The sequence below is a fragment of the Gracilinanus agilis genome, chromosome 6 (genome assembly GCF_016433145.1).
Source record: "Gracilinanus agilis isolate LMUSP501 chromosome 6, AgileGrace, whole genome shotgun sequence".
NCBI lineage: Eukaryota > Metazoa > Chordata > Mammalia > Didelphimorphia > Didelphidae > Gracilinanus > Gracilinanus agilis.
Window position 1 is genome coordinate 102,802,186 of NC_058135.1, and position 24,665 is coordinate 102,826,850.

The following is a 24,665-nucleotide window of genomic DNA, read 5'->3' on the forward strand; positions in this document are numbered from 1 at the left end:
CTAGCCAAGCCAGCCTGCTCACAAGAGCAAAAGCAGACAAAAGGTGGAGTTTCAGAACTTATTAAACCAATATATGAAGAAGCAAATGTACCCAAAGGGAAAAGTATTGTTAGTAATGCAGAAAGGAATTTTGGGTAATGTAATCTTAGGGGTTTGAGATATGCAGAGATAACAACATGAATGACAGTTAATGTTTCCCATTCTGTAAAAATCTTAAACTCAGAAGAAATTCTTCATGCATCCCTGAATTGAAAAATAAATATAAGTTTCAAAACTAATGAATTAACTTGTCCACATTTTGTTTCTCCATCTGTAGCCTACATCGTTAAGACACTTCTTGGCTTTCTCTAACAAAAGTATATGACAGATATTCTGGCCCAACGAGAACCCTCAGTTGTGCCTACATGTGATCAAGAAGAGCTGAAGCAAATGATAGAATCAAGTGGTCTGAAGCTTAGACTTGAAATGAGAATGTCTTTGAGGTATCATTTGATTTTCCTTGAATTAATATGATAATTAACTCAGTTCCCTGGCTAATATCGGTGCTGAAGTTGTAGATCTCATCACAATTTATTTTCTTGATCATTTTCCTTGTAGATTCTTAAACTGATCAGATGGTCTCCAAACAATAGAAATACTTGGAAAGACCTCCATGAGGTGATACAAAGTGAAGTGGGCAGAACTAGAAGAACATTGTGCACAGTAACAACAGTGATGTATGATGATCAGTTGTGAATAAATGAATAAACTAAGGATTATCAGTAATGCAAGGATCCAGGAGAGCTCCTAGGATCTCGTGACAAAAAAAAAAAAGCTATCCACCATCATAGAGAGAACTGACAGAGACTGAATACAAATTCACTTTATTTCCTCCTAGAATGTTTCTCTAATGTAAGTTATATGTATCTTCTTTCACAACATGATGAACATGGAAATATGTATTATATGATAACACATGCATGACCTAGATCATAATACCTGCCATCTTGGGGAGGAAGGAAGGATGAGATGGAAGGAGAGAACATGGATTGCAAGATATTAGAAAATGATCATTAAAAATTATGCTAACGCAAAAATTTTTTAACTTCATTTAAAAAACCGAACTATCCACATGAACTTTTTGTGACTTTGCTTTTTTCAATATGGAGAGAAACAACAAGTTTTATTTGCATAAAAAATCATATATAAAACATTTATGATTTTGGCAGGGTAAGAAACCCCCTCCACCAACCAAATAAAACTATCTATGACTTAGTAAATAAATCTCAGAGATTTCCTAGAGAATCCTCAGGATTTGAACCCAGGTCTCTTCCTGATTTTCTAAGACCTGCACTTCACTCACTAGACTAAATTCCCTCTGGAATCAGAGGATAGGAACCAGATTTGTGATTTCATGGCTAAAGGAAACCACCAAGTAGGGAAACTCTGCCGGCACAAGTCTATGCCATCTCGAGACCTTTTAGTCTTAGAGAGTTGCCTAGACTGTTCTAGAGCACTGAGAAGTTAAATGACTTGTCCAGGGTCACACAGCTAATATGTCTCTAAGTCAATATTGTATGCCTTGGGGAAGAAAAAAAAACACATGTACAACCCTTGGTCTGTTTAGTTTTTTTTTCCTTTATTCATTCAAAATGCCATTTTGGGGTCAATAAGCAACCAAGAAAAACTTCACAGTCTTGAAGTATCATTAACAGGCAGAAGATTAAAATTGCATTGTCCCCATATGTATACACAATAGATCAATGTCGGTCCCTTTCATAAAAATGCCTTGTAAACATAGACTTCTCCATCTTATGAGAAATGCATTCACAAGCTCAAGTTTATCTAGCTGGTCATCATGGGAAACAAACAACATTTTATTAACTCTTGCAACATACGGCTTACAACACCAAGCTGTTCCTATGCACCTTTGCAAAAGCATTCACTATATGAATTAATATGAAGCAGACCTCATTCATAGATACCATCAAATACTTATGTTATCTGGGCTTTAGCAATTTTTAAAAAGCCAGAATCATTCTGAAAGTTCAGGATTGTAAATGATATATAGAGTATTGCATTTCAGCTCAGACTGCTGAGATCATGTTAATTTATTTTTTCTGCATCTTTCATGCAGGAAAAGTGAACAGGATATAACAGAATGAAATCAATCAAGAGTTCTTATTTTTCTACCTAAGAATCTATTTTTAAGTGACACTGATTAATATTCAAATGATTGCTGAAAAAAATAAATCAAAGTTAAATATTTTAACTGCACGAAATCTAAAATAGACTCCACATTACATCATACTAAGTTAACATGTGATAGATTAAAAGCAGCAAATCAGAAGAAGCTTTTCCTTAGAAATTCAAAGTTTCTGACATCATTTTCCACCATTCCATCAGTTCCTCTTTTTCCTCTTCTTTTCTTTCAGACAATGATTCCAATTCAAAATTAACCTATAGAAGGAAGCCAAGAAAATAGTGAGTTGGGTCAACTGTAGATGTTTTTTAGCAAAACCAAAAAGCAATAGTAATCTTGTAGATTTAAGGAATGGGTCCCAAGCACATCTTCTGAATAGACAGTGTTGTTGACTAACTAAGCCATATTTTTCATATTTTTAAAGGTCATCAACCTGTGTCCTTAGGAATAATTATTTCCCCTTGTCAGTTGTTCATAGCTTTAATACTGTATATGTATTTGTACATAATAACTTGGTAGGATTACCAAAAGAGAGATGCTACCCAGAATCCTTTGTACCCAGAAAGTCAAGATAATTCAAGAAATTCAAAGCATACTTTAATTTGGATACATCTTTCCTCTACTTTCCACAAGTCTTCTCCTTAGGATTATCACTATGTTTTTTTTGTTTGCTTCTATTAAAAAATGTAGCATAGAATCATAGATCTAAAACCAGAAGGAACCTTAGAGGTCATCAGGTTCAACACACTCATTTTAGAGAAAAAGAACCCGAGCCCAAGAGAGAATCATAGCTTATAGGTCTGTAAGGAACCTCAAAAGCCATCAAATTTAACTCTCCTTTTACAGGTCATACGAGTAACAATGGCAGACCTGGCATTTTCATCATCTAGATTTGGTTAGAAATCTGAAGCCCTTTCCTTTTTTCCCATAATGCCCAATAATCTTGGGGTGGTGCCCGAGGCTCTGAAAGACTCTGTAACGGGTACACTGTCACATAAATAATAAGTATTAGAGGCAGGATTTGAGTTCAGGTCTCCCTGACTCCAAGGCTAGTGCTCTATCCATTGCCTTGCCTCTCGTATTTATATATTCACATGATTTATATATTCACAAATATAACTCAAGTCATTTTGGAAAACTAAAGCCACATGTTCCACAAACACAGGTATTCCTCCATGGACTTTTATGCAGAATACAAAAGCCCCCCTTGTTGTTGAAGTGGCTCATTTCCACCCCGATTCAGCCGGCCCCCTCCTCATCTCAGGCAGGCGTCACTCCTGTCCTCACTGCCCCTTTTTCCTCCCCAAGATGCAAAAGGTTCTTTCCTCTGTAATGAATCAATCCTTGCACCTCATCGTTTCCATGGACAGTATCTCCAGGGAGTGCCTGGCTCTGAGCCTGTCTACGATAGGTTTTTGATCAATGTCGATTGATTGATTGACAAAAAGTTTTCCAACTCTGGATCTCTACCAAAACCAACAAATGATGATGGAGCTTCTCTTGAAAGCAGTTAAGTCAGCCAGCAATTACTTACCCCAACAGCAGGACTGTATGGAACCGCCACTTTTTTAGTTATTGCTAGATAGCCCGGAGCTGAGGCTGTGAGTTTGTAATTTCCAGGTACAAGCAGTCTCCAATAATCACCATCCTTTGCTGTGTGGAAAGACAGACCACTGAGTCACAAGGTGTTGATGGGAAGCTGCTGATTGTGCCAGCTAAGGGGTGCCAGCTTCACCATCACTTAAATTTTTACATTACCTGTCTTTTTGTTTTTTAAGGTCCCTACCTTCTGTCTTAGAACCAATACCAAGTATTAGTTCCAAGGCAGAAGAGCAGTAAAGGCTAAGCAATTGGAATTAAGTGACTTTCCTGGGGTCACAAAGAAGGAAGTGTCTCAGGTGAGAGTTGAACCCAGGACCTCCCAACTCCAAGCCTGGCACTCTATCCACAGTGCTAACTCGCTGCCCCCTACTTACCTATTTTAAAGTTCATTTATGCAGGCATTGATAAAACTCCAAGGGAGAGGCTAGGCAAGCAGTTTTTTTACAGAAGCTCACGGTCAGAAATATTTGGGGTCAATCTCTGCCTCTAACATTAGTTATGTGGCCATGAGTAAATGACTTAATTCCTAAATATCCTTGGGTAATTCTAAGACTAAAAATTATAGATGAATTGCCCATATCCATCGATGGAGGTGAGTCACTTCTGCAAAAATTCTTCCTCATTGATGCAATCAGAGATCAAGACAAAAAAATTACAGTAAACCAAGACTGGGGAAATTATGTATTAACACATGTGCCAAAGAGATCATAGGAGATAGCAAATCCTTTTGGAATTGGGCACAGGATTTCTATTGCCAGAAGTCATAGATTAAAACCCTAATGGCTTTTGTGGGACAGTGAAATATTCAGAGTGAAAGGAGTTGGGAAAGGAACAGAGGAAATAAAGTGAAAACTGAGTAATAAACCATCAGCTATTGTCAGTTAATCAGAAAAATCCAAAAATTTTGTGTCTTACTTCTCTCCTCTCCACATCCTTCGCTGAATTAAAAGTTCATTAATGACAAGATTGGAAGTTTGTTTTAATTTGTTTGGAAACAGTCAGCTCTTGAATCCTCAAGAGTTGGACCATCCTGAGTCTTAGTTTTGTCTTCCATTCTCCTTCTGCATGATTTATTACCTGCCTTTTCTTTTTCTTCTTTTTTAATTTTTAATTTTCCCAATTACATGTTATTGCCTGCCTTTTCGGGAATTATTAGCGTGTCCACTTGAGACTGAGAAGAGGGAAGGAACTTGAAAATCAAATCCCTTTTTTTCCTGTTTCAAGCATATAAACATTATGTTCTTGGGTCTTGTAAAGAATTCAATTACCCCTGCTTAGGACTGACCGCCTCTGCCCACACTAATTCTAAGGAAAGGGCGCCATCTGCTGCCTTGCCCAAATTCTAGTAGCAGCAGCGGTCCCAAGTCTCATTCAACTTCACCCTGTATCCCAGTTGGTACATCTACCAGGTTCCTAGCTTTAGGGAGGCGTAGCTTCTCCTGAATGCCTAATGAAGAGGTCAGAGTAATCCAGCTGCTTTTCTTAAAATGTGTTTTATAATTATAATAAGAAGCAATTATGCTCTGTGTGAAAGGTTGCTTAAAAAAATAATAAAACTTGCAGAGAGACAGAGACCACCCACCAGTAGTGATATCATGGTCAATTCCTTCCACGGAAATTGTGGCATTGGCAATTGGTTTACCCTGAAGATCTCGAACAAATCCTTTCACTCCTCTGTGAATCTGTGAAGATCAAGGACCAAAAATGTAGGAACAGAAATTATTTGAGAACATAAAGTATATAAATATTTTCTTTGCAGGGTCAGCAAAATACAATTAACTCATCTATCCAGAATTTGTTTTAAAAATCAGAACACTAAAGCAGTATACTTGGGTTGTTTTTGTTTTTGTTTTCTCAATACTTTATCCTCTCCTTTCATGAGAAAGGGAAAGACAACAGGGCAAACCTTTTTGGATCAAGCATTTCAGAATCCTACAGACCCAGTTTCTTCCCAAACCTTCTCTTCTCCCTTCAAGCCCCACCTCTATCTCTACCTTCCTCTCTCAGCGGATAACATCACTTCCTACTTTACTTAGAAAACTTGGCACCATTCATCATGAGTTCCTTCCTCTCCCATCTTTGTCATCTTCAGACTGTTTTTGCCTTTCTCTGTATCCCTAGCACTTCCCACAGTATCAGACACCTAGCAATTATTTAATAAATGCTCACTCATTTGTGGATCTCTCTCTAATGCCATTAACTACTTTGGCCCAGATCCAAAGAGGGAAGCTGCTCTTCTCCTTGCCAAGAATACTCCTTTACTGCCCTGATCCGTCTCTTCCAGCTTCCTTTAAGAGTTTTATCCCATTGGTCATGATGCCCTCCCTTCCTCATCTTCAATTTTCCCTCACACATTGGCTTCTCTTCTCCCTCTAAATATACTCAGTTCTTCCAATTAAAAAAATCTTTCCACAGCATTGTGCTGCCACTGCATTTATTATTATTACTATTATTATTATTATTATTATTATTATTATTATTATTATTATTATTATTAAGAGTTTGAGGGAAGGAGGCAGGTACAGAAAGGTAATAGGAGAGTTTTGTTTTACATTTATTATTAAAGTTATTATTTTACATTTATATTCCAGCTGTTTATTAAGGACAAGAAAATATTCTGCTAAACATAATGTGCCTGTTTGTTTCATATTGATGAAATCATGGATCTGCAACATGTACATATGCTGCCCAGATACAGAGGTGGGTCTGTGTCTATCTGAATAGCATAGCACCTCTCCAAATAGTGACCATGACATTTTGAAATCACTTTTCAAATCATCTGATGAATTCAAGAGAAAATGCCTCACCTGAAGGACAACATCTCTGGAGTGAATTGCCTCCTCAGGGGTTGGGACCAGTGATATTTTGACATATTCAAATTAGTAAAGTAGTGGTTAGTAAGGACTGAGCATGGAAATACTTTTATTCAATTCAATTCATCGAGTAAGTGTCAGGAACGATATTAAGTGCTAGAGATGCAAAACCAAAATAAAACAGGAACAGCCTTCGAGGAGATCATATTATTATATTGAACTAAAGTTTTGCTGAAGACTGGCTTTAGGTCTAAGCAGCCATGCGTGTTTTGGAACAGGAGTGTGATGGGCAAGGCTCTAGAATTTAGGAGGTCAGAAGTCTTTGGACTCTTGGATTTATCACTGTCTCTGGTGCCAAGAATAGAGGGTGGGAGACATATGTCTGGGAGAGGGAAGCATTTGGGGTTGGACAAATAGAATATCGAACAACAGAATTCTGAAGGCTGCCTGCTCAGACCCCAAAATATAATGACTAATGGAGCTTCCTTCCTAGGGAACGAGCCAAGCCTTATGTGCCTTGAGGCAGATGATGTATGGAACAGCCATGCCAATGACCAAGGTGGACCATCTAAAAGGATGTCTTTTCTGGAAGCATTCCTGGTAAAGGTGCTATTACTTGAATAAATTCTACAAATCTGTTTCAAAAACCCAACAGAATGTACCATTTCATTGGTGATTAGTGAAACCATTTTATACTTCATGTGACAAGACAGAGAGACATAAGATAAAACACCCTCCCCCCAAAAAATGTTTTGCTAACTTGGACCACCATTCTGAAACAAACCCAATTAATTATTTAAAAAATAAGAGAACAAATTAGCCCTGGACCAACAAAACCCAGTGCTTTCTCAAACTGGAAGACCAGCACATAATACCTTTAAAGGTAGCAGATCTCGATTCACAAGCAACTTTACCTGCTCGAGATAATTGATCAGCGAGTTTTTATTATCCTCCCAATAGCTCTTCAAAGTTTCCTCCGGAGGGAACTTGTCACAGCTCAGCTCCACTGTGATCTCAAAACAATTGCTGCTTAGGTAGTTGAAGTCCTGCATGCCTGCCAAAGCATCAAAGAAAGAAATTGCATTTTGGGGTCTGAAATGTTACAGAGAGGATGGGATAGAGGCATAGAAGGCTCTCAAGGAGGACTGGGGAGGCGCCTAGAAGGAATCACAAAGATCCTAAATTGCATAGCTTGATTCCTTCAGAAGTCTGAGCCTCTTTTGTAATGGGATGTTAATCATTTTTAAAAGAAGCATTACTCTCTAAGGCTTTTATATAATCATTTTAGCACATCACTGTAGCAGGACAGTCATCGACAGCAGTGGGTATTTCCTTTTGAAAGTGCCACATTGAGGAGCAGTTAGGTGGCTCAGTGCATAGGGAGCCAGACCTGGAGATGGGAGATGCTGGGTTCAAATCTGATCTCAGATACTTCTCGGCTTTTTGACTGTGGGAAAGTCATTTAACACCAACTGCCTAGTTCTGACTACTCTTCTGCCTTGGAACTGATTCTAAGTTAGAAAGTAAGGGTTTGGGAGAAAAGGAAGGAAGGAAGGAAGGAAGGAAGGAAGGAAGGAAGGAAGGAAGGAAGGAAGGAAGGAAGGAAGGAAGGAAGGAATGTTGTGTTAAGATCCTTTATATGTTGAAATGAATTACCTTAAATCTAAATAGGTATCAAAAAAGATTGGTTATTTATGTTGATGCTGAATATTGCCTCTAATAAAGCATATACTTTTATTTTAAAATATATATGAAGGGGGCAGCTAGGTGACTCAGTAGATTGAGAGCCAGACCTAGAGATGGGAGGTCTTGGATTCAAATGTAACCTCAGGTACTTCCTAGCTGTGTGACCCTGGAGAAGTCACTTAGCCTCCATTGTCTAGCGCTAACCACTCTTTTCCCTTGGAACAAATACATAGTATTGATTCCAAAAGGAAAGGTAAGGGTTTAAAATAAATAAATTAAATTAAAATATNGAAGGAAGGAAGGAAGGAAGGAAGGAATACGTGATCAAAAACAGATGACATGGGGGAGAGTAAAAGAAAATTGGAAGACAACCTAGCTGCTTCTTAGGTACCTTTCATGACATCAAGGAAAAATACAAGGAAAGACACTAGTCAGTTTGGCAGACTTCCTTCTTGAGGGGAGTCATGGATTAGAATCATACAGGATTAATAAGCGTGAATACATTGCTATCTTCATCAGAAGAAGAAATAATCACATCCTTTCTATCACAGGTCCTTTGAAGTACTAGCATATGATATTATCAACATAATATCATCTTATAATCAAATGTTAAAAATTGCTATTTCCCTATAATTGGGGAAAAATAAAACATTACTGAAGAGTTTAAAAATATAAAGTCTTTTAATTCTATAGACAACACACTGTTTTCATGGATAAGGACCTCCCAGAATTTGACAATTTCATAAAAACTGAAAAGTCCTTATTTTACTTGCATATTATATAATTTCATGGGTATTTATTTAAAATCTACATAGTAACAATCAAATAGGAGACCACTTCAGACCTGGTTTCTTTCCTAATAATATTTCCTATTGGACACATGTTGATTTATATGAAGGATCTAGAGAGTTCACCATTTTTATTTTAGAAATAAAAACAGTGACCAGGTGAAGTCCAATGACTTCCAGATGGGGGTTTTTTAAGTAGCTGAGCATGTGCAGACTCAACCCACGAATGACAGCAATAAAGATGTAGATGAAAAGTGTAAGATAAATGGTAAAACTGGATATGTACATTACCCAACCTTGAGAACTCATTATCACATGGAGACAAGAAACACAGTAGTTTTATTGGGCGAGGACTATTTCAATGAAGTCATATGAGGATTGGGCATTAAAACTCTCAGTCATCAATAAATCAATCGATCAATCAAGAGACATTTGCTAAGCATCTACTATATGTCAGGTACTGTGCTAAGGAAATGCCAGCAGCCCAGCTCCATCGACTGACTTCAAAGAAATTTGTACATGATGAAGGGTCACAAGAAGAAAACTATTGAAATCAAACAGCTCACAGAAACAAAAATGGGACCAATGTGGAGTTTAGCAGGGGAAATCTGGATATCTACTTAGAAACGACCCATGGTGGGATCAAAGCAGTGAAGATATAACTGTCTTAACTTTTAGATTTATTCATTGATGAGGGAACACACTGAAAGACTGAATAATAACATCATTTAACCACTGCAGATGTTGCCTCCCTCTAAATCATTGCAATAATCATCTTTTAACAAAAGCAAAAATGCTATAGAAACTTCCTTTCTGATGACTATTATATAAAGGAAATAAGCAACCCATCTTTGACTATTTGTACTTAATCAATGATCATTGATTTTTCTTGATCTTGAATTACATTTTGACTATGAAGATTTAATGTTATTTCCCATTTCTGAATTTCAGGTTTTTAAGTTATTCTATTTTCTAGGTAACATTGGCTAAGTTCTTTGAAGAAATATGGTCCTTTCAGCTTGGGCTCAGATTATTTCTTCTCATTCTGACTACCCTGAAACTTTCACCAATATAATTTCCTCATGAAATCAATAGTCCTTGTACAAGAAAATGCAGAAAAACTAGCTGAAGCTTGTTTTAAAAATCTTAAGCCTAAAAAAAATAAAATGAAAATAAAAATCTTAGGATTGTGCTTACATTTTTAACTGCATATTTGTTGAAGCATTATCTCAGTTTTCTTTTTACTGATTATAAATTTCAAGATCATTAGAATATCATCAGCTCTTCCCTCAGGTTTTCTCTGACTGTCCTTGTTTGACCTTATCTCTTGGGTCAAAGCTGGTGTTCTCTCTCATCTCTGGACCCAATCTCTATTTTGAATTCCACACAAACTGAAGTAAGAGAAGGGAACGGAGCAGAGAGGATAAAACCAAGAAAAAAAAAAGTTCTGTAATTAAGAAAATTTGGCCATGAGAATTAGGTAAGTATGATTTGAAAAGGAAAAGAGGATGAGCAAGTGAGTGAAGAAAACATCAGGGAAGCATAAGAATGGAAAAAGATGAGAAAAGAAGAAAGTCTATTTCCTTGACTGAGAAGTTGAAGAAGTGAGTGGTTTGACACTGGGAAATGTTTCCAAAAAAGCAGCAAGTAATAATGAATTCAAAAGACTGATAAAGATATATGCCTCCTAGGTTTGACCCACAGATAATGAACCAGAGATGCACAATAGGATACGCATTCTCAGACAAGGCCAATATACTGCTCTCTTTTACAGAGCAATACATATTTGTTGCAAGAGAAGAATTTTTACTCAGGGGTTAAGTAGATTAGGGAATAGTGACAAACATGCAGACAATACATTTTTTTAAAAAATGCACAGAATGAAAAGAATTCTAAAGAGGTCACAAATAAATAGAGCAACTTCACTGCTCTCATTAAAAATTAGAGATATTTAATAGACACATCCAGTTTTTTTAGTTGTGCATAACAAAGTTCACAAAGTTTTAGATAAGACTATCTTTTGTTTTGATACTGAATGCTTGTGTTTGTCAATCATTGTCAAGTTCACAATAAAAAAGAAAAAATATTTTTTTAATGTTCCCAGCCTGTTATGAGAAGCCAGTCCTGCTCTATCCTGAGATTTATATTTGGAATCATCTATGAATACAAATAGCATGTAGTAAAAAAATATCATACTATAAAATATATTTTGGACAACTCAATTATCCTCTGGTTTTTAACTACCCACACTCAGAATAAATTACTTGCAACCCTCTAAAAGGATGAGTTAATAAGAAGGGAAAGGTGATGTCTCTTGATTTGCCATACAATAAAGTCTAGATGATAAGGATATGATACAGATCTAATCTCTCAAATTAAAAATTCAAGATGGAATTTGTCTATGGCAACCAATAAATTATTTGGTGAGTACATTTTCTTAAATAACAACTGCTTAAAAGAAGAAAGAGAAAATATTTTCAATTCGATTAACAGTTATTACATGTCCATTATGCAAAAACTTCAGAAGGCAGAGATCACTTTCAATGGGAGGATAAGAAAAGGCTTTCTGTGGGAGGTAGAAGCTCCTCCACTGAGCCTTGATGGAAGAAAAAGATTCTGATTATAAGAAGTGAAGAAGGAATGTATCGCAGGGATGGGGATGACCTGAACGTGAACAAGTAGATGAGAGCAATGAAGATTCAGAATCCCTAGTAGCCCAGTTCAGATGAAATGTAAAATACATGGAAGAGAGCTTTGGGAAATAAGATTAAGAAAGGTAGGTTGGAGTAATGCTTTGAGGAGATTTAAATACCAGATTAAGGCATCTGCATTTTCAATTATAGGGAGTCACAACAGGTTTTTAGGCAAGTATGTGACCTAGTCAATCAAATGCATCCAAGAGATATGGCTTAGGATGAATATATTAGAAAGTGAGAAGATCCGATTGGAGACAAAAAGGTCTACACAAAGTTTTGACAATTGATTGGATATAAAGCGGGTCAGAAAAGAGCCAGAGATGACTGAAGTTTTGAGATGAGACTATGAGAAGATTTTAACAGCAATGAGGAAAATAAGAAGTACAGGATTTAGGATAAAGATTGTGACTTGAGTTTTGACACACTGAGTTTGAGGTACTGGGAGGATATATAGGTAGAATATGAAACCAAAATGATAAAGAGATACTGGTGTGAAGTATATGGATTTAGAATTCACTGGCTTGACATATGGGAAGTATCAGATTAATAGACACTATAGTCATATAGTAGATTAAATAGGAGTACAGATAGAGAAGAGGGCTAAGGGCTGAGCTTCTATACTTAGGGGTGAGGAGGAAGAAACCAAAAAAGTGAAGAAGATTGGCAGATAGGCAGAAGAAGAACCAAGAGAAAAGTGCCATGGAAGTCAAAGGATGAGAAAATATCAAGAAGTAAGAGACAATGAAAAGGTCAAGAATAAATAGAACATAAAAAGTTAATTGGATTCAGCAGTTAAGAGTTAAGATGGGAGATCTGTGAAGGAACACTTTCAAGAGGACTGATGGAGACAGAATCCTGATTGTAAAGAGACCTGAGTAGTGAGTAGATGGCAAAGAATCTCCTTGAGAATAAAAAATTTGATAATATTTGAATGTTTCTTCAGCACCTTGAACTGTGCCTAGCACACAGTCAATGTTTAACTAATTTGTTGACTGTAGAGGCCACAAATCAGAGTGATCATTCTAGAAGTTTAGCCATAAAAGGGAGGAGAAACAATGGATAATATCTTGTAGAAGGTTTTAGGTCAAGGTAACATTGTTTTAGGATAGGGAGAACAAAATACATTAATGGAAAAAGACACAGTAGAAAGAACAAGATTAAAGATGAGAGGAAATGCTAAAATCAGTAACTTGAGGAGATCTTGCTTCCTAATAAAATTATAGTGAAAAATAATAAACATAATAAAGAAACTAGAAATAAGACCTTAAAAAATAAACCAAGGTCAGTAATAACATATAAACTATTGATGATTAACTAAAATAATTACCTTCTGCTCTAGTATCAATGATAGTACACAGAGAAATAGGTAAGGAGATTACCATACCAATTCCACCATGTGGATGAAATGTTATAGAAACAGTCAAAACTGAGGTCTGTTGAAAAATCACTAGATTACAAAACATCAACTTGATTTATTTTTGTGCCAAGTTAGCAACTCAGCTGGATTGATTATATAATCATTCTGAGTCACTTTATAGAAACTGAATCATAATGTGACCAAAGGAAACCCCACTTCTCTTGGAAAACAAGCAAGTCAGGGACTCTTTAAATAGACAACCCAAGTTTTCCCAAGTCGTGAAATATTGATGGTGGGAAGCCTAGCAACAAAAAACATTTTAATGGAAAGAGCAAGTGACTAGAAGCCAGCGGATCTGCTTTCTAATCCTTATGTTTTACCTTTTACTAACTATGTGACCTTGGGGAAATTACTTAACCTTTCCTAAACCTCTGTCAGCTCAAGAAGTTAATGCAAGAATAAGGACTAGACTTATGGTTTAACTGGTTTAGGGAACTCCAATGCAGGGAAGCACATTTTCTGCTCTCCCTCTCTGTCTCTCTCTTTGTCTTTCTCTGTGTCTCCCTCTCTGTCTCTGTCTTTCTTGTCTGTCTGTCTGTCTGTCTGTCTGTCTGTCTGTCTGTCTGTCTCTCTCTCTCTCTCTCTCTCTCTCTCTCTCTCCTTCCCTCCCTCACTCCCTTCCTCCCTCTCCCCTTTTTCCTCTTCTCTCCTCTCTGATGTCTGGGTACCAAGAGGTGACATCCCCAGGGTCATACAGCCAAGGTAATTCAAAGGTAGGACTTTAATCAAGTCCTCTTGGTTTTAAAGCCAGTCTTGTCTCCCACAGAGACTTGCTGCCTCTCAGTGAATATGAATGTTTTTGAGCATATACGTTTCAGTAATATATGTGAAGGAGCTTTGCAAACTAAGAAGCACTACAGTAACATTAGGTATTACTATCCAAGTCTTAGTAATTATTTGTGAGGGTCAAATGAAAAGGGAACATGGATTTCAATTCTGTAAAATTAGAAGTACGAAGTACAGCTTACCATCCACTTTAAAGAAATGTCCCTAAAACTCAAAGTGAGAAATTCTAATTAAACAAGAAATGTTAGGAAATATACATAATTATCCCAATGTGTATGCTATTGATTCCATCGGTTATATGTATATACTTACATGTTAATTTCCATAAACAAAAAGGCAGGACTTCACAGACAATAATCTGTCTCCTAAGTATTTTATCATTAAAGTACAAAATTAGAATAATTGAGGAACTCCTGTAGCGATCAACAAAATAAAACAGTTGAGTGAGCAACAAACAGCCAGTCCCTAAGCTTGAATGCTTCTGTGACAATAATGTCTACTAAACAATGTCAAAATTAGAAAACAGAGTAAGCAGTCTTGGGGTGCTATATTTATGCCACTGCAGCTGGGTTAAGAGTCTATTTATTAAATTAGGCCTATTTGGAGTCCTGGGCTTCTGACATCTAAGGAATGATTAATGCTAATTCTGATTTAACAAACTGAAAGGAGAAAATGAAAACAAACAAGAGCCATTATCAAGAAGAAATAAATACTCAGATGGCTCTGCAATTTATGATCCCTTCATGATGCAAACTGCAACCCATCCATGCCTACCCATCCTACTCATAATCCAATTATGTCTCGCTGGGATGTGAACATAAACCTGGGCTTTCAAAGGCAATGCTAGAGAAACAGGAACTGTGGCACGTTCTACCATGCTGGAAAGTCTCCAAGCATAGCCCTGGCAAGAGACCAAGCAAGCTTCCTAAGGAACAGCCACCCTAAGTGCATAGAAGCTCATCACCTGTATTCATCACTTGATGATAAAGTCTTTGGCCAAGGGAACTCCTGTCACAAAAACATAAACAATTCCAATAGAAGGTTTCTTTCAGATGGCACTCAAATCATTTAACAAGCCCACGAGAAAATCGAAAGGGGTTTTAAGGATTGTGCGCCATTGAAAGTCACTGACACGGGAAGTGAGAGAGGAAAAAAAAGCTTTATTTCAACTTTAATCTCCACTAGAAGAGGAGAATTACTGCCCAGGTTCCCAGATAGTTCCAGAATGGGCAGAGGAGAGACAATCCATATCTACCAGCTCTCCTAGAAATGATCCCCATCTTGCTTTCAGCTATTGCACCTTGGGTGAATGGAGTGGAGCTATGGCAGTTACTGCCAAAGTTACCCAAAGGAGTCTGCTATCATTCTACTATCCACATCTTCATTAGTGCATGGTTTTCTATAGTAAAAATATAAAATCATGCTACATAGATATAGCACGAAGTATAACTAAAACATACCTAACATAGCAAGAGGATGGTAGGCATTTACCAAAATCAGCATCAGTATCATACATAACACATGTATTAAAAGGGTTAGTTTAGTTTATATTATTGCTAGATCTTTCCCTAACATATGTATCTAGCTCTTTAGTTGTACGTCTTTGATCACAACCCCACTATTGGAGCAAAATGTACCTCAATTCATTTATTCATTCAAATTACTAGTTTCTGTGCCCCCCAAAAATTCAATGATTGAGAGATATAGATATACACATATTCAATATTTTATCAGTAATTCCTAAAGTGTGGCCCAAGAAACCCTGTGGGGGGTCCCCAAGACCTTATCATGGGGTGAGATTAAACTACTTTCACATTAACATTTTAGACATTAAAATAATTTTTAAGAGAGTAAATATCAGTAGACAAAACCTCTTGGCAGAGGGGAGGTCCTCAAGAATTTTAAAAGTGTAAAGGGGTATGGAGACCCAAAAGCTTAAGAACAGTTGTTCTAGAGAATAAGATTATTTTAATGATCATAAATAATTTAAATTTTGTTCCATTTATGCCATTTTTTAAATCCTTACCTTCTGTCCTAGAATTGATCCTAAGACAGAAAAGCGGCAAGGGCTAAGCAATCAGGGTTAGGTGGCTTTCCCAGGATCACACAACTAGGAAATATCTGAGGTCACATTTCAAACCAGGTCTTTCTGATTTCAGGCTTGTTTAATTATTTTGATCATAAACAAAACAATTCATTTTTGCTCAGATCCATGTCCTCTAAAACCTAGTTGACAAGTGTTAGAGTGTTACCTGAGGCTCAGGGATCTTAAATGATTTGCCTTCCATTACACAGTTCTTTGGTGTCAGCAACAGGATTTGATCCAAGTTCTTGCTTGCCCCAAATCCCAGCACTTTATTGTACTACCCAAACTGTTTCTCAATCATTTCATTAGGGAATAAGAGCAAACTCACCACCAGGAACACTATACCAAGCAGCACCATTGGTTGTTCCATCTACAAAGCTGCTGTCATCATCATTCTTTCGACAAGGTGGCCTGTTGGGGTCAGACATCGCTGGGTTAAAGGAAGAGTACCCCCGAGCCAAGCTCTGGAAAGTAGCATCATCAGGACAAGGGCTGTATTCATGAGCAGTACCTGAAAAACAAGTCCATGCAGGTTAGGCAAAATCAAATAATTCCCATTTCTCTAGTGTTATGAAGTGGAGAGTGGTGTCCAACTCAAATAGAAATGAAACCTATTGACTCAGAAAACCATAAATTAATATTATTCTATGTCATATTATATTTTTGCTCATTTTATTAAACTTGTTATGTTGATTTTGTTATCCGTATAAATTATTTTTGTATTTTATATTTTTAACTTATTAAGTAAACTTATTTTTTTCTATTTGTAAAATTCCTCAGTTATGTTTTTAACTTGTTGGTGCCACACTTGGGAAGTTTGCTGCCACCCATCCAATTTTGACACCTGTCTTAAAGTACATAAAGCACTTTCCTCCCAAGCATCCAGAGAGGTAGGTAGGATGCTATCATCCCCATTTCATGGATAAGGAAACCAAGGCACAAAGATCTAAACTAGTTTGCCCAGAATCACATAGTTGGTAAGCCAAAGTTCAAACTTGGGTCTGTGGACTTCAAGAGCAAGTATGCATTCCACTCATCCATATTATCTCTCTTGCAAGATACTTGGAAAATATACACACAGACACTCAGAGTTTTGTATCGTCTGGTAAGGCAGTCATTTTCAGTGGTTTCCTTCTTTCTATGGCACAATACAAAGATAAGAGCCTTAAACTATAAAACACCAGAATAAATGTTGATCATCAAAGAACACTAGCTAAGGAATAACTTCCTCGTTAATTCAAATCTCATGGTCACATCATCTACATGAGATTATGTGTCCAGAATACTGAAAAGTATATTTTGGCTAGAGTTGTTCAGAAAACATAATCTGCTGTTTGGTTTTTCAGTTGTGTCTGACTTCACAAATCAGATCCCATTTAGGGTGTTCTTGGGGGAGATACCAGAATAATTTGCCATTTTCTTTTCCAACTCTTTTTACAGATGAGGAAACTGAGACAAAAAGGATTAAGTGATTTGCCCTAATTCACACAGCTATTATGTGTCTGAGGCCAAATTTGAACTCAAAAAGATGAGTCTTCCCGACTCCAGGCTCAGCATTCAAACCACTGTGCCACCAAGGTGCCCAAAATATAATCTACAGACAACAAAATGACCTAAAGATATTGACAAGGGAGCTTTCAATGATTTAACTTGTGTATGAAATGTCAATTTACAAATTTGAACATTTGTTCATAAATATTAGTCAACTACCCAGGATCTCTAGCTATTCTTTATGGTTCCTTTAGAAATAGAATTCCATATGGGCATTATAGTAAACTGGGGGCATCTAGGTGCCTCAGTGAATAGAGCACCAGGTCTGGAAGGAAGAGGTCCTGGGGTCAAATCTGGGGAAGTCCCTGGGCAAGTCACTTAACCCCTATTGCCTAGGTCTTACCACTTTTCTGCCTTGAAACCAATACCCAGTATTGATTCTAAGGCAGAAGGGAAGGGTTTCAAAAGAAAAAAAGTAGTAAGCTGCAGAAATCATCCATTTTCCCAGAAACATTTTATTGCCCAATTTGTTCTAAAATACACCAGGAGGCAGCAGCTAGTGACAAACGTCAAAATTCAAACACTTAATAGCCACTTGTGCTTCCATCCAGGTCTCTACCTACACAGAACACAATATAGCATTACTTCTTTTCTCTTTCTTATCTTTTTCCTTTTGGTTGTTGCATTTCGTATAGCATTTGGGTCTCCCCATCTTCCCCAGGATGGAAGAACAACCCCTGATTGCACAGCTACTCAGCCTAGTAGTCCTGATTGTGTTCTGTTTCTAACCTGGACCCATTCCTGCCAGGTCCTCAGGGTTCTGCCCTGGCCAGTTTGCTCTCCTTAGGCCACCTGGTGACCGTTGCTCCTCCATTCAGACACCCCATCGGTGCAGACCCCCACAGCTGCAAACTCCTGAGCTCCAGATCCTTCATCTGCAGCCTTCCCGGGAGCTGAATTTATAGGCAAGAGCCACACCACCCAGCGGTGTCCAGGCACCTTCTACAATGGTCATTCTTTGATTTTCAGCTAGCTGCCTCTACCAAGGTTCCTTAAGAATCAGAACATACCAGGGAATGAGTGTCCCTAAGCAGCAAAGCATTCATCTGAAAAGATTGATATGGACAATTCTGCCTGCAATCTAGCAGAAATGCATATTTTATCACCTCTAGAGACTCTTTTAAGTTTCCAGAAGAGGACATGATACATCCTGACTGGACCCTGGATAAAAACCTCTAGGAACTGGGTCATTTCTGGGGATATCATGAAGGTGGACCTGAACTCTGGATCCTCTCAGGAATTTACCCATTTATCCAATGGATCACAGCTAATCTATACCTCCTAAGACCTCCCAAGAATTTCTATTTCTCCATTTTGCTTTACCCTCTTTCTTTATATTTCAATTTTCCTCCCAATCCCAAGATTGATGTAGGCTTCCCTTAAATGAATACACATAAAAAGACTAATAGCTTTAATAGTTCTGTTCCTTGAGGTACATAATCCTAACGTTTAATGAAAGCAAAAGTTTGACTTCCTGCTTTTAGCAGTTCTGCCTGAAGACCTGCCAAGTCATGACTGCAATAGAACATCAATTACCCTTTCTAAAGGAAGAGGGAAGCAAACCATGTAGCCACCATTTGTATTTTGGTGCAGGAATGAAAGAAGGAAAAAATTAAATGAAAAGAAGCTTTCATCCCCTTGGCACTGACCCTGACCCTCTCCCAGGTATGCATGACCCAAACCATGGAGGAATGACAAGAAGGGTGCCCTAGTCCTAAAGGACAATGCACTGAGCAGATAACTGAAGAGCTGACTCTACAATATGGAAAGTCATTTTTCTCTTTTCTATTTCTTGGGAAGCAACTGCTTTCCCAAGAAGTAATTTGGGCTAGATAATGAAAAAAATGAAAAATGATGATTTTATTCACTTTCTCCCTGGGGTACTTCTTGAGAAGAAATCAGAATTCTGGAGCAGCTAGGTGGCTGAGTGGATAGAGAGAGCCAGGGCTAGAGATGGAAGGTCTTGGTTTCAAATCTGGCCCCAGATACTTCCTAGCTGTGAGACTCTGAGCAAGTCACTTGATCCCCCATTGCCTAGCCCTTACTGCTCTTTTGCCTTGGAACCAAAACACAGTATTGATTTCTAAGATGGAAGTTAAGGATTTTAAAAAGAGAGAGAGAAATCAAGGCTAAAAAATTTTGGTTAGCTAAGAAAGCTTCCTATGTTACTGTATGACCACTTTAAAATGATCATTTAAGTATAATACAATGATTCTTGATCAAAAAGGACTTGCCCAGGGTCACACAGCTAGGAAGTGCCTGAGGCCACATTTGAACCCAAGATCTCCCATCTCTGGGACCTGGATTCTCTACCTACTCTGCCACCTAACTACCCCAGCACAGGGGTTCTTAACATTTTTTTAGCCAAGGTAGTCTGGTGAAGCCTACTAGACTCCTCAAAATGATGTTGTAAATGCAAAAAATCAAATAGGATTATAAAGGATCCAAAAGGTTTAGTGAAACCAAAGATGTCATTTTTCCTTTATGAGTTCATATCAATCAAGGATTCCCTGAAATCTATCCCATGGAGTCCTATATAGACAGACTATACTGTAGAGTTTTAACCAGGATCCACAGACCAGGAGCCCAAGGAAAAATTTCAGGAAATCCTGAAATAAATACATATACATGCATGCATACATATCTGTTGTTGTTCAGTCATTTCAGTCACGTCCAACTCTTGATTACCCCATTTTGGAGTTTTCTTGGCAAAGATAAAAAGTGGTTTGCCATTTCCTCCTCCGGCTTATAGCATTTTGTCCCACACTCTCCTTTGCCCTCATCGAGAGCTCCCTACTATCACAGTCATTTGTATATATGTTCCTCCCATCACTGCTACCAGGCTTTAAGTTCCTTGATGGCAGGGTCTGTATCTATATCAAGCTTTGTGACTCCAACCGAAGCACAATATATAGGAATAATTAAATTTTTATTGATCTGAATGACTAATCTCCTCTTGAATTATAACATTCCACTGGACTACTTTAATGTTTCCAAAGGCTAGGAAAAGCATATGTACTGAAAGCAAATAAAATTTATCTTTCCAATGAAATAAGTTTTGTTGAAGAGGATGATAGATTTCAAGGAAGAAGGTACTTTAGACTTCATCTAATCCAACTCTCCCTCACTCTACAGCTCAAATGAGGTCTAGAAAAATTAAATAATTTGTCAGATGTCAAATAGGTGATGGAGTTTCTTATGGCTCCAGCAGTATGCAAGAAGGAATACAAAAATTAAGCTTAAGTAGTGACACACTTTAGGGAGGATAAGGTTAAGATCCATGAAACAACTTGAGAACGATTATAGCCAACCAGTACAATATTACAACTCATGGGAGAATCATGCATGATTTAACTGAACTCTTAAACAAAAATTATCCCCACCAACCCTGGCAACATGTAGACAGTCTTTATATCAATAGGTCCAATGAGAGAAGTCAAAGGAAAGCTTACCACTTCGAGTCTCATCATATGGATAATTTGCAACCAGGTCTCCTCCATGAAGGTTGGCTGAAAGCACGAAGGGAATATCCATGATCCAGTGAATGACAGCCTTGGTCTCTGGAGCCAGCTACAAAATAAACCAAGAATTGCAGGAATTATGTGCCCAAGAGGCAGTGATACAATCCCTCTAATTCCATCTTGTACAAAAGAGACAAACAAGCCAGTGGGTACATAGATAGTGACAAAAAAAGGAAGGAGAGATGGTCATTGCATGGCAGAGTTTATTATGGAATCATGAATTATATTTATGATTATATTGTGAAAATTAATGAGGTTGGAAATGCTGCAAGTTATCTTGCTTAAGAGATACATTCCAAACATTATTTTTCTAACTTTTATCATTCTCAGATTAATGAACAATACTGTTTTAGGAGTTTGATCTCCCTTTTTGAGAATTGTTTTGCTGAGTGGCCAGCCCTCAGACCTTCTACAGGTACCAGAAATCATCTATATACTTTTTTTTTTAACCCTTGTACTTCGGTGTATTGTCTCATAGGTGGAAGATTGGTAAGGGTGGGCAATGAGGTCAAGTGACTTGCCCAGGGTCACACAGCTGGGAAGTGGCTGAGGCCGGGTTTGAACCTAGGACCTCCTGTCTCTAGGCCTGACTCTCACTCCACTGAGCTACCCAGCTGCCCCCATCTATATACTTTTTGATCCAAGATTCTTAGTGGTTCTTACAATCCTTTTTATTTTTTTTAGAAATCTAAGTAGTAGATGGGCAGAAAAACAAACATTCAATCCCCATAAAAGGAACTTTTTCTGTAGGGTGGTTCAGTACTTTTCAGTTAATATGTAGTAGACATCAGTTTCTTCTTTTAATCAGTTTTCCCAGTTTGCCTTGGGTTGACTATTCTAAATTTAAAAACACATACCAAACTAGGAACTTTCAAATATGCACACAGAGACCCTTCTTCAGTGAATCCTTCATAAAGTTGAGGACAAAAAATGTTTTTTACACAAAATATTGAACCCAGAGGCAAAAGCTTGACATTTTTATATGGCAATTTTTAATCAGCAGGGGCCAGGTTTTCTCATTCACCTCCAGCCACCTAAGATCCTTTCCAGAAAAGATAAAATAAAGCTTTCCCTGGAGCTCCTAACCTGAAGAAATATCTCTCTGTCCTTAATCCTGTGAGGGTTGAGGTTGTAACTTCAGACAGTAAAAACTCAACAATATAGTACAGAATAAAGAAAAATATTTCCTAAAGAGACTTGCTAGTCCAGAGGCACATGTACAGAAGTGGCATTAAAAATAATGAGGGTATTGGTTTCCTCCCACCCACAACAGGAGAGAGACGGATGGGGTTTAATTATTCCTAATCATTTGAGAATGTTTTATTAGTGATACCGAATCTCCCATCTCCATGCCTTTGCACAGGCCAGCCTCATACCTGGAATGCTCCCCTTCCTTACTTCCACTTTATAGAACCCCTATCTCCTTTTAGGCTCAGCTTAAAAGCCACCTCCTACATACAGTTTCTCCTGATTCTGTCCCCCACAGTGGTTAGTGCCATCACCCAAATGATTTGCCATTTTTAATATTATTAGATATTATTAATATTAAATATTAAATTTATCTGAGAACATCTACTTCCCAATTGAGGGAAGCTAAGTGGCAGAGCAGATAAGAATGCCAGGTCTGGAGTCAGGAAGATTCATAGTCTTGAGTTCAAATCTGGCCTCAGACACTTACTAGCTGTGTGGCCCTGAACAAGTCACCTAACTGTTTCCCTCAGTTTCTTCATCTGTAAAATGAGGCAGAGAAGAAACTGGTCAACCACTCAAGTTTCTTTGCCAAGAAAACCCCAAATGAGGTCACAAAAAGTCAAGACACAACTGAAATGATTCAATGATAGCAACAATTCCCCAAGTCGGGGGCTAATTCCCATTTGTCCTCGTATTCCTAGTGCCTAGCAAAGTAATGGACAAATTGTTGTATAATTCCAATGAGTATATATAAATTTTTTTGCCTATAAAATTACTTTCCATGAAAATGTTATACTTGCTAGAAAACTAAGGAGAGCCATAAGGAATGGCAGGAAGCTAGAGAGAGGACGGCATCCCCAAAAACACTCCTCCCCCCAAAACACACACATCAGAAGACAACTGGTAGAATTAAGACAGATAAAGGGCTCCCACCGAAAGGATCCTCATATGAAGAATAATAAGGAACTTAAGAGATCTACCAATATTCCCTGGAGTTAACAATCATTCATTCAAAGAGGTCTGACTTGTTTTCTTTCTTTTTCATTAAAACTTTCTTCTGTAATGTGAAATCTTGCTTGCTGATCTCATTGAACTGCAGGATACCCAGAATAGAATTTCCCAGGTTTCCTGGGTGAGAGCATATGAGCCAAGTGAAGTGAGAAAATTCTCCAAAATGTACCCAGATCCTTCAGCCATGAGCTCCTGATGCAAAGGCTATACTTAGGTGGTAGAACTGTGCCATCATGAGCCTCTAGCTGAGGAAAGAAAAATGTCAAGGATGTCAGACTGATGTGTAATTCTTCCGTGCATCTTTCTGATTTTCAAATGGGAAAATTAAACAATGTGTTTAGTGCAGGAAAGGATGTAGGTAGAGGTTTGAAAAAGGCAAATTGAATAGGGGATGAATTGTATGAGTAATGAGTACTCTGACTCTTCAAGAGTGATCAAGAGATGTATGTTTGACAGAGACTTAGCAGAGGGAAAATGCATTGTTGTTCAGGTCTTTTTTAGATGTTAGTTTAGTTTAGTTTTTATTCTGACTCTTTATAACCCCGTTTGGACTTTTCTTGGCAAAGCTTTGCCATTTCCTTCTCGAGCTCATTTTGCAGATGAGGAAACTGAGGCAAACACAATTAAGTCACAGCTAGTAAGTATCTGAGTTGAGATTTGAACTTAGGCCCTCCTACTTCTTGGCCCAGCATGATATCCACTATGCCACCTAGCTGCCCCAAAAGGGAAAATTAATCTTCCCTCATTTGAGGGAAGAAAAGTTTTAATTGTCATACCATATTTAAGTAGCTGTTCTCAAAACATGCTTCATGGTCCCCAAGATCTTTCAGGGCAACCATAATGTGAAACTATTTTCACTATAATTCTTCATTTGAATTCCAAATATGGTAAATAGTGATAGTTGTCAGGAGGCCCTGGGTTTAAATTGGCCTCAGATACTTCCTAGCTATGTGTCCCTGGGCAAGTCACTTAACCCCCCATTGCCTAGCCCTTACCAGTCTTCTGCCTAGGAACCAATACACAATATTAATTCTAAGATGCAAGGTATCTTTTTGTTTGCTTGGGGTTTGGGGGGTGGGGAGAAGAGAGACAGGGAGGGGGGTAACGCAAGTCAATAAAATCTTTTTTTTAATAAGTCTGCAGTAATTTGTGAGTGTGTAAAGAGGTCCTAAGACCAAAAAGTTTCAAAACTGCTCTTCTTAAATTGATCTTTGCTAAAATAAACTAGTGAATTTAAGGAGAACGCAGTCTAGTTCAATGAGACTAGTGATTTTTTTAAAGATTCAAAATAGATTTTTACATATATTAAATATATTTAAACACTGTAATAAACAA

The 24,665-nt window shown here is 37.7% G+C and overlaps 1 protein-coding gene across 1 annotated transcript in view; it reads right to left on the reverse strand.

The window, feature by feature from the left end:
* Nucleotides 1-1,602: 1,602 nt before the first annotated feature.
* The window catches only part of CPE (carboxypeptidase E), a 129,397-nt gene continuing 106,334 nt past the window's right edge, over nucleotides 1,603-24,665 (reverse strand). The window contains exons 4-9 of the mRNA XM_044680441.1: nucleotides 21,060-21,177; nucleotides 16,385-16,567; nucleotides 7,512-7,651; nucleotides 5,367-5,466; nucleotides 3,717-3,835; nucleotides 1,603-2,439 (exon numbers count right to left, since the gene is read on the reverse strand). Coding sequence (XP_044536376.1) covers nucleotides 2,341-2,439; nucleotides 3,717-3,835; nucleotides 5,367-5,466; nucleotides 7,512-7,651; nucleotides 16,385-16,567; nucleotides 21,060-21,177 — 759 coding nt within the window. The 3' untranslated portion in view covers nucleotides 1,603-2,340. The remainder of the gene's footprint in view (nucleotides 2,440-3,716; nucleotides 3,836-5,366; nucleotides 5,467-7,511; nucleotides 7,652-16,384; nucleotides 16,568-21,059; nucleotides 21,178-24,665) is intronic.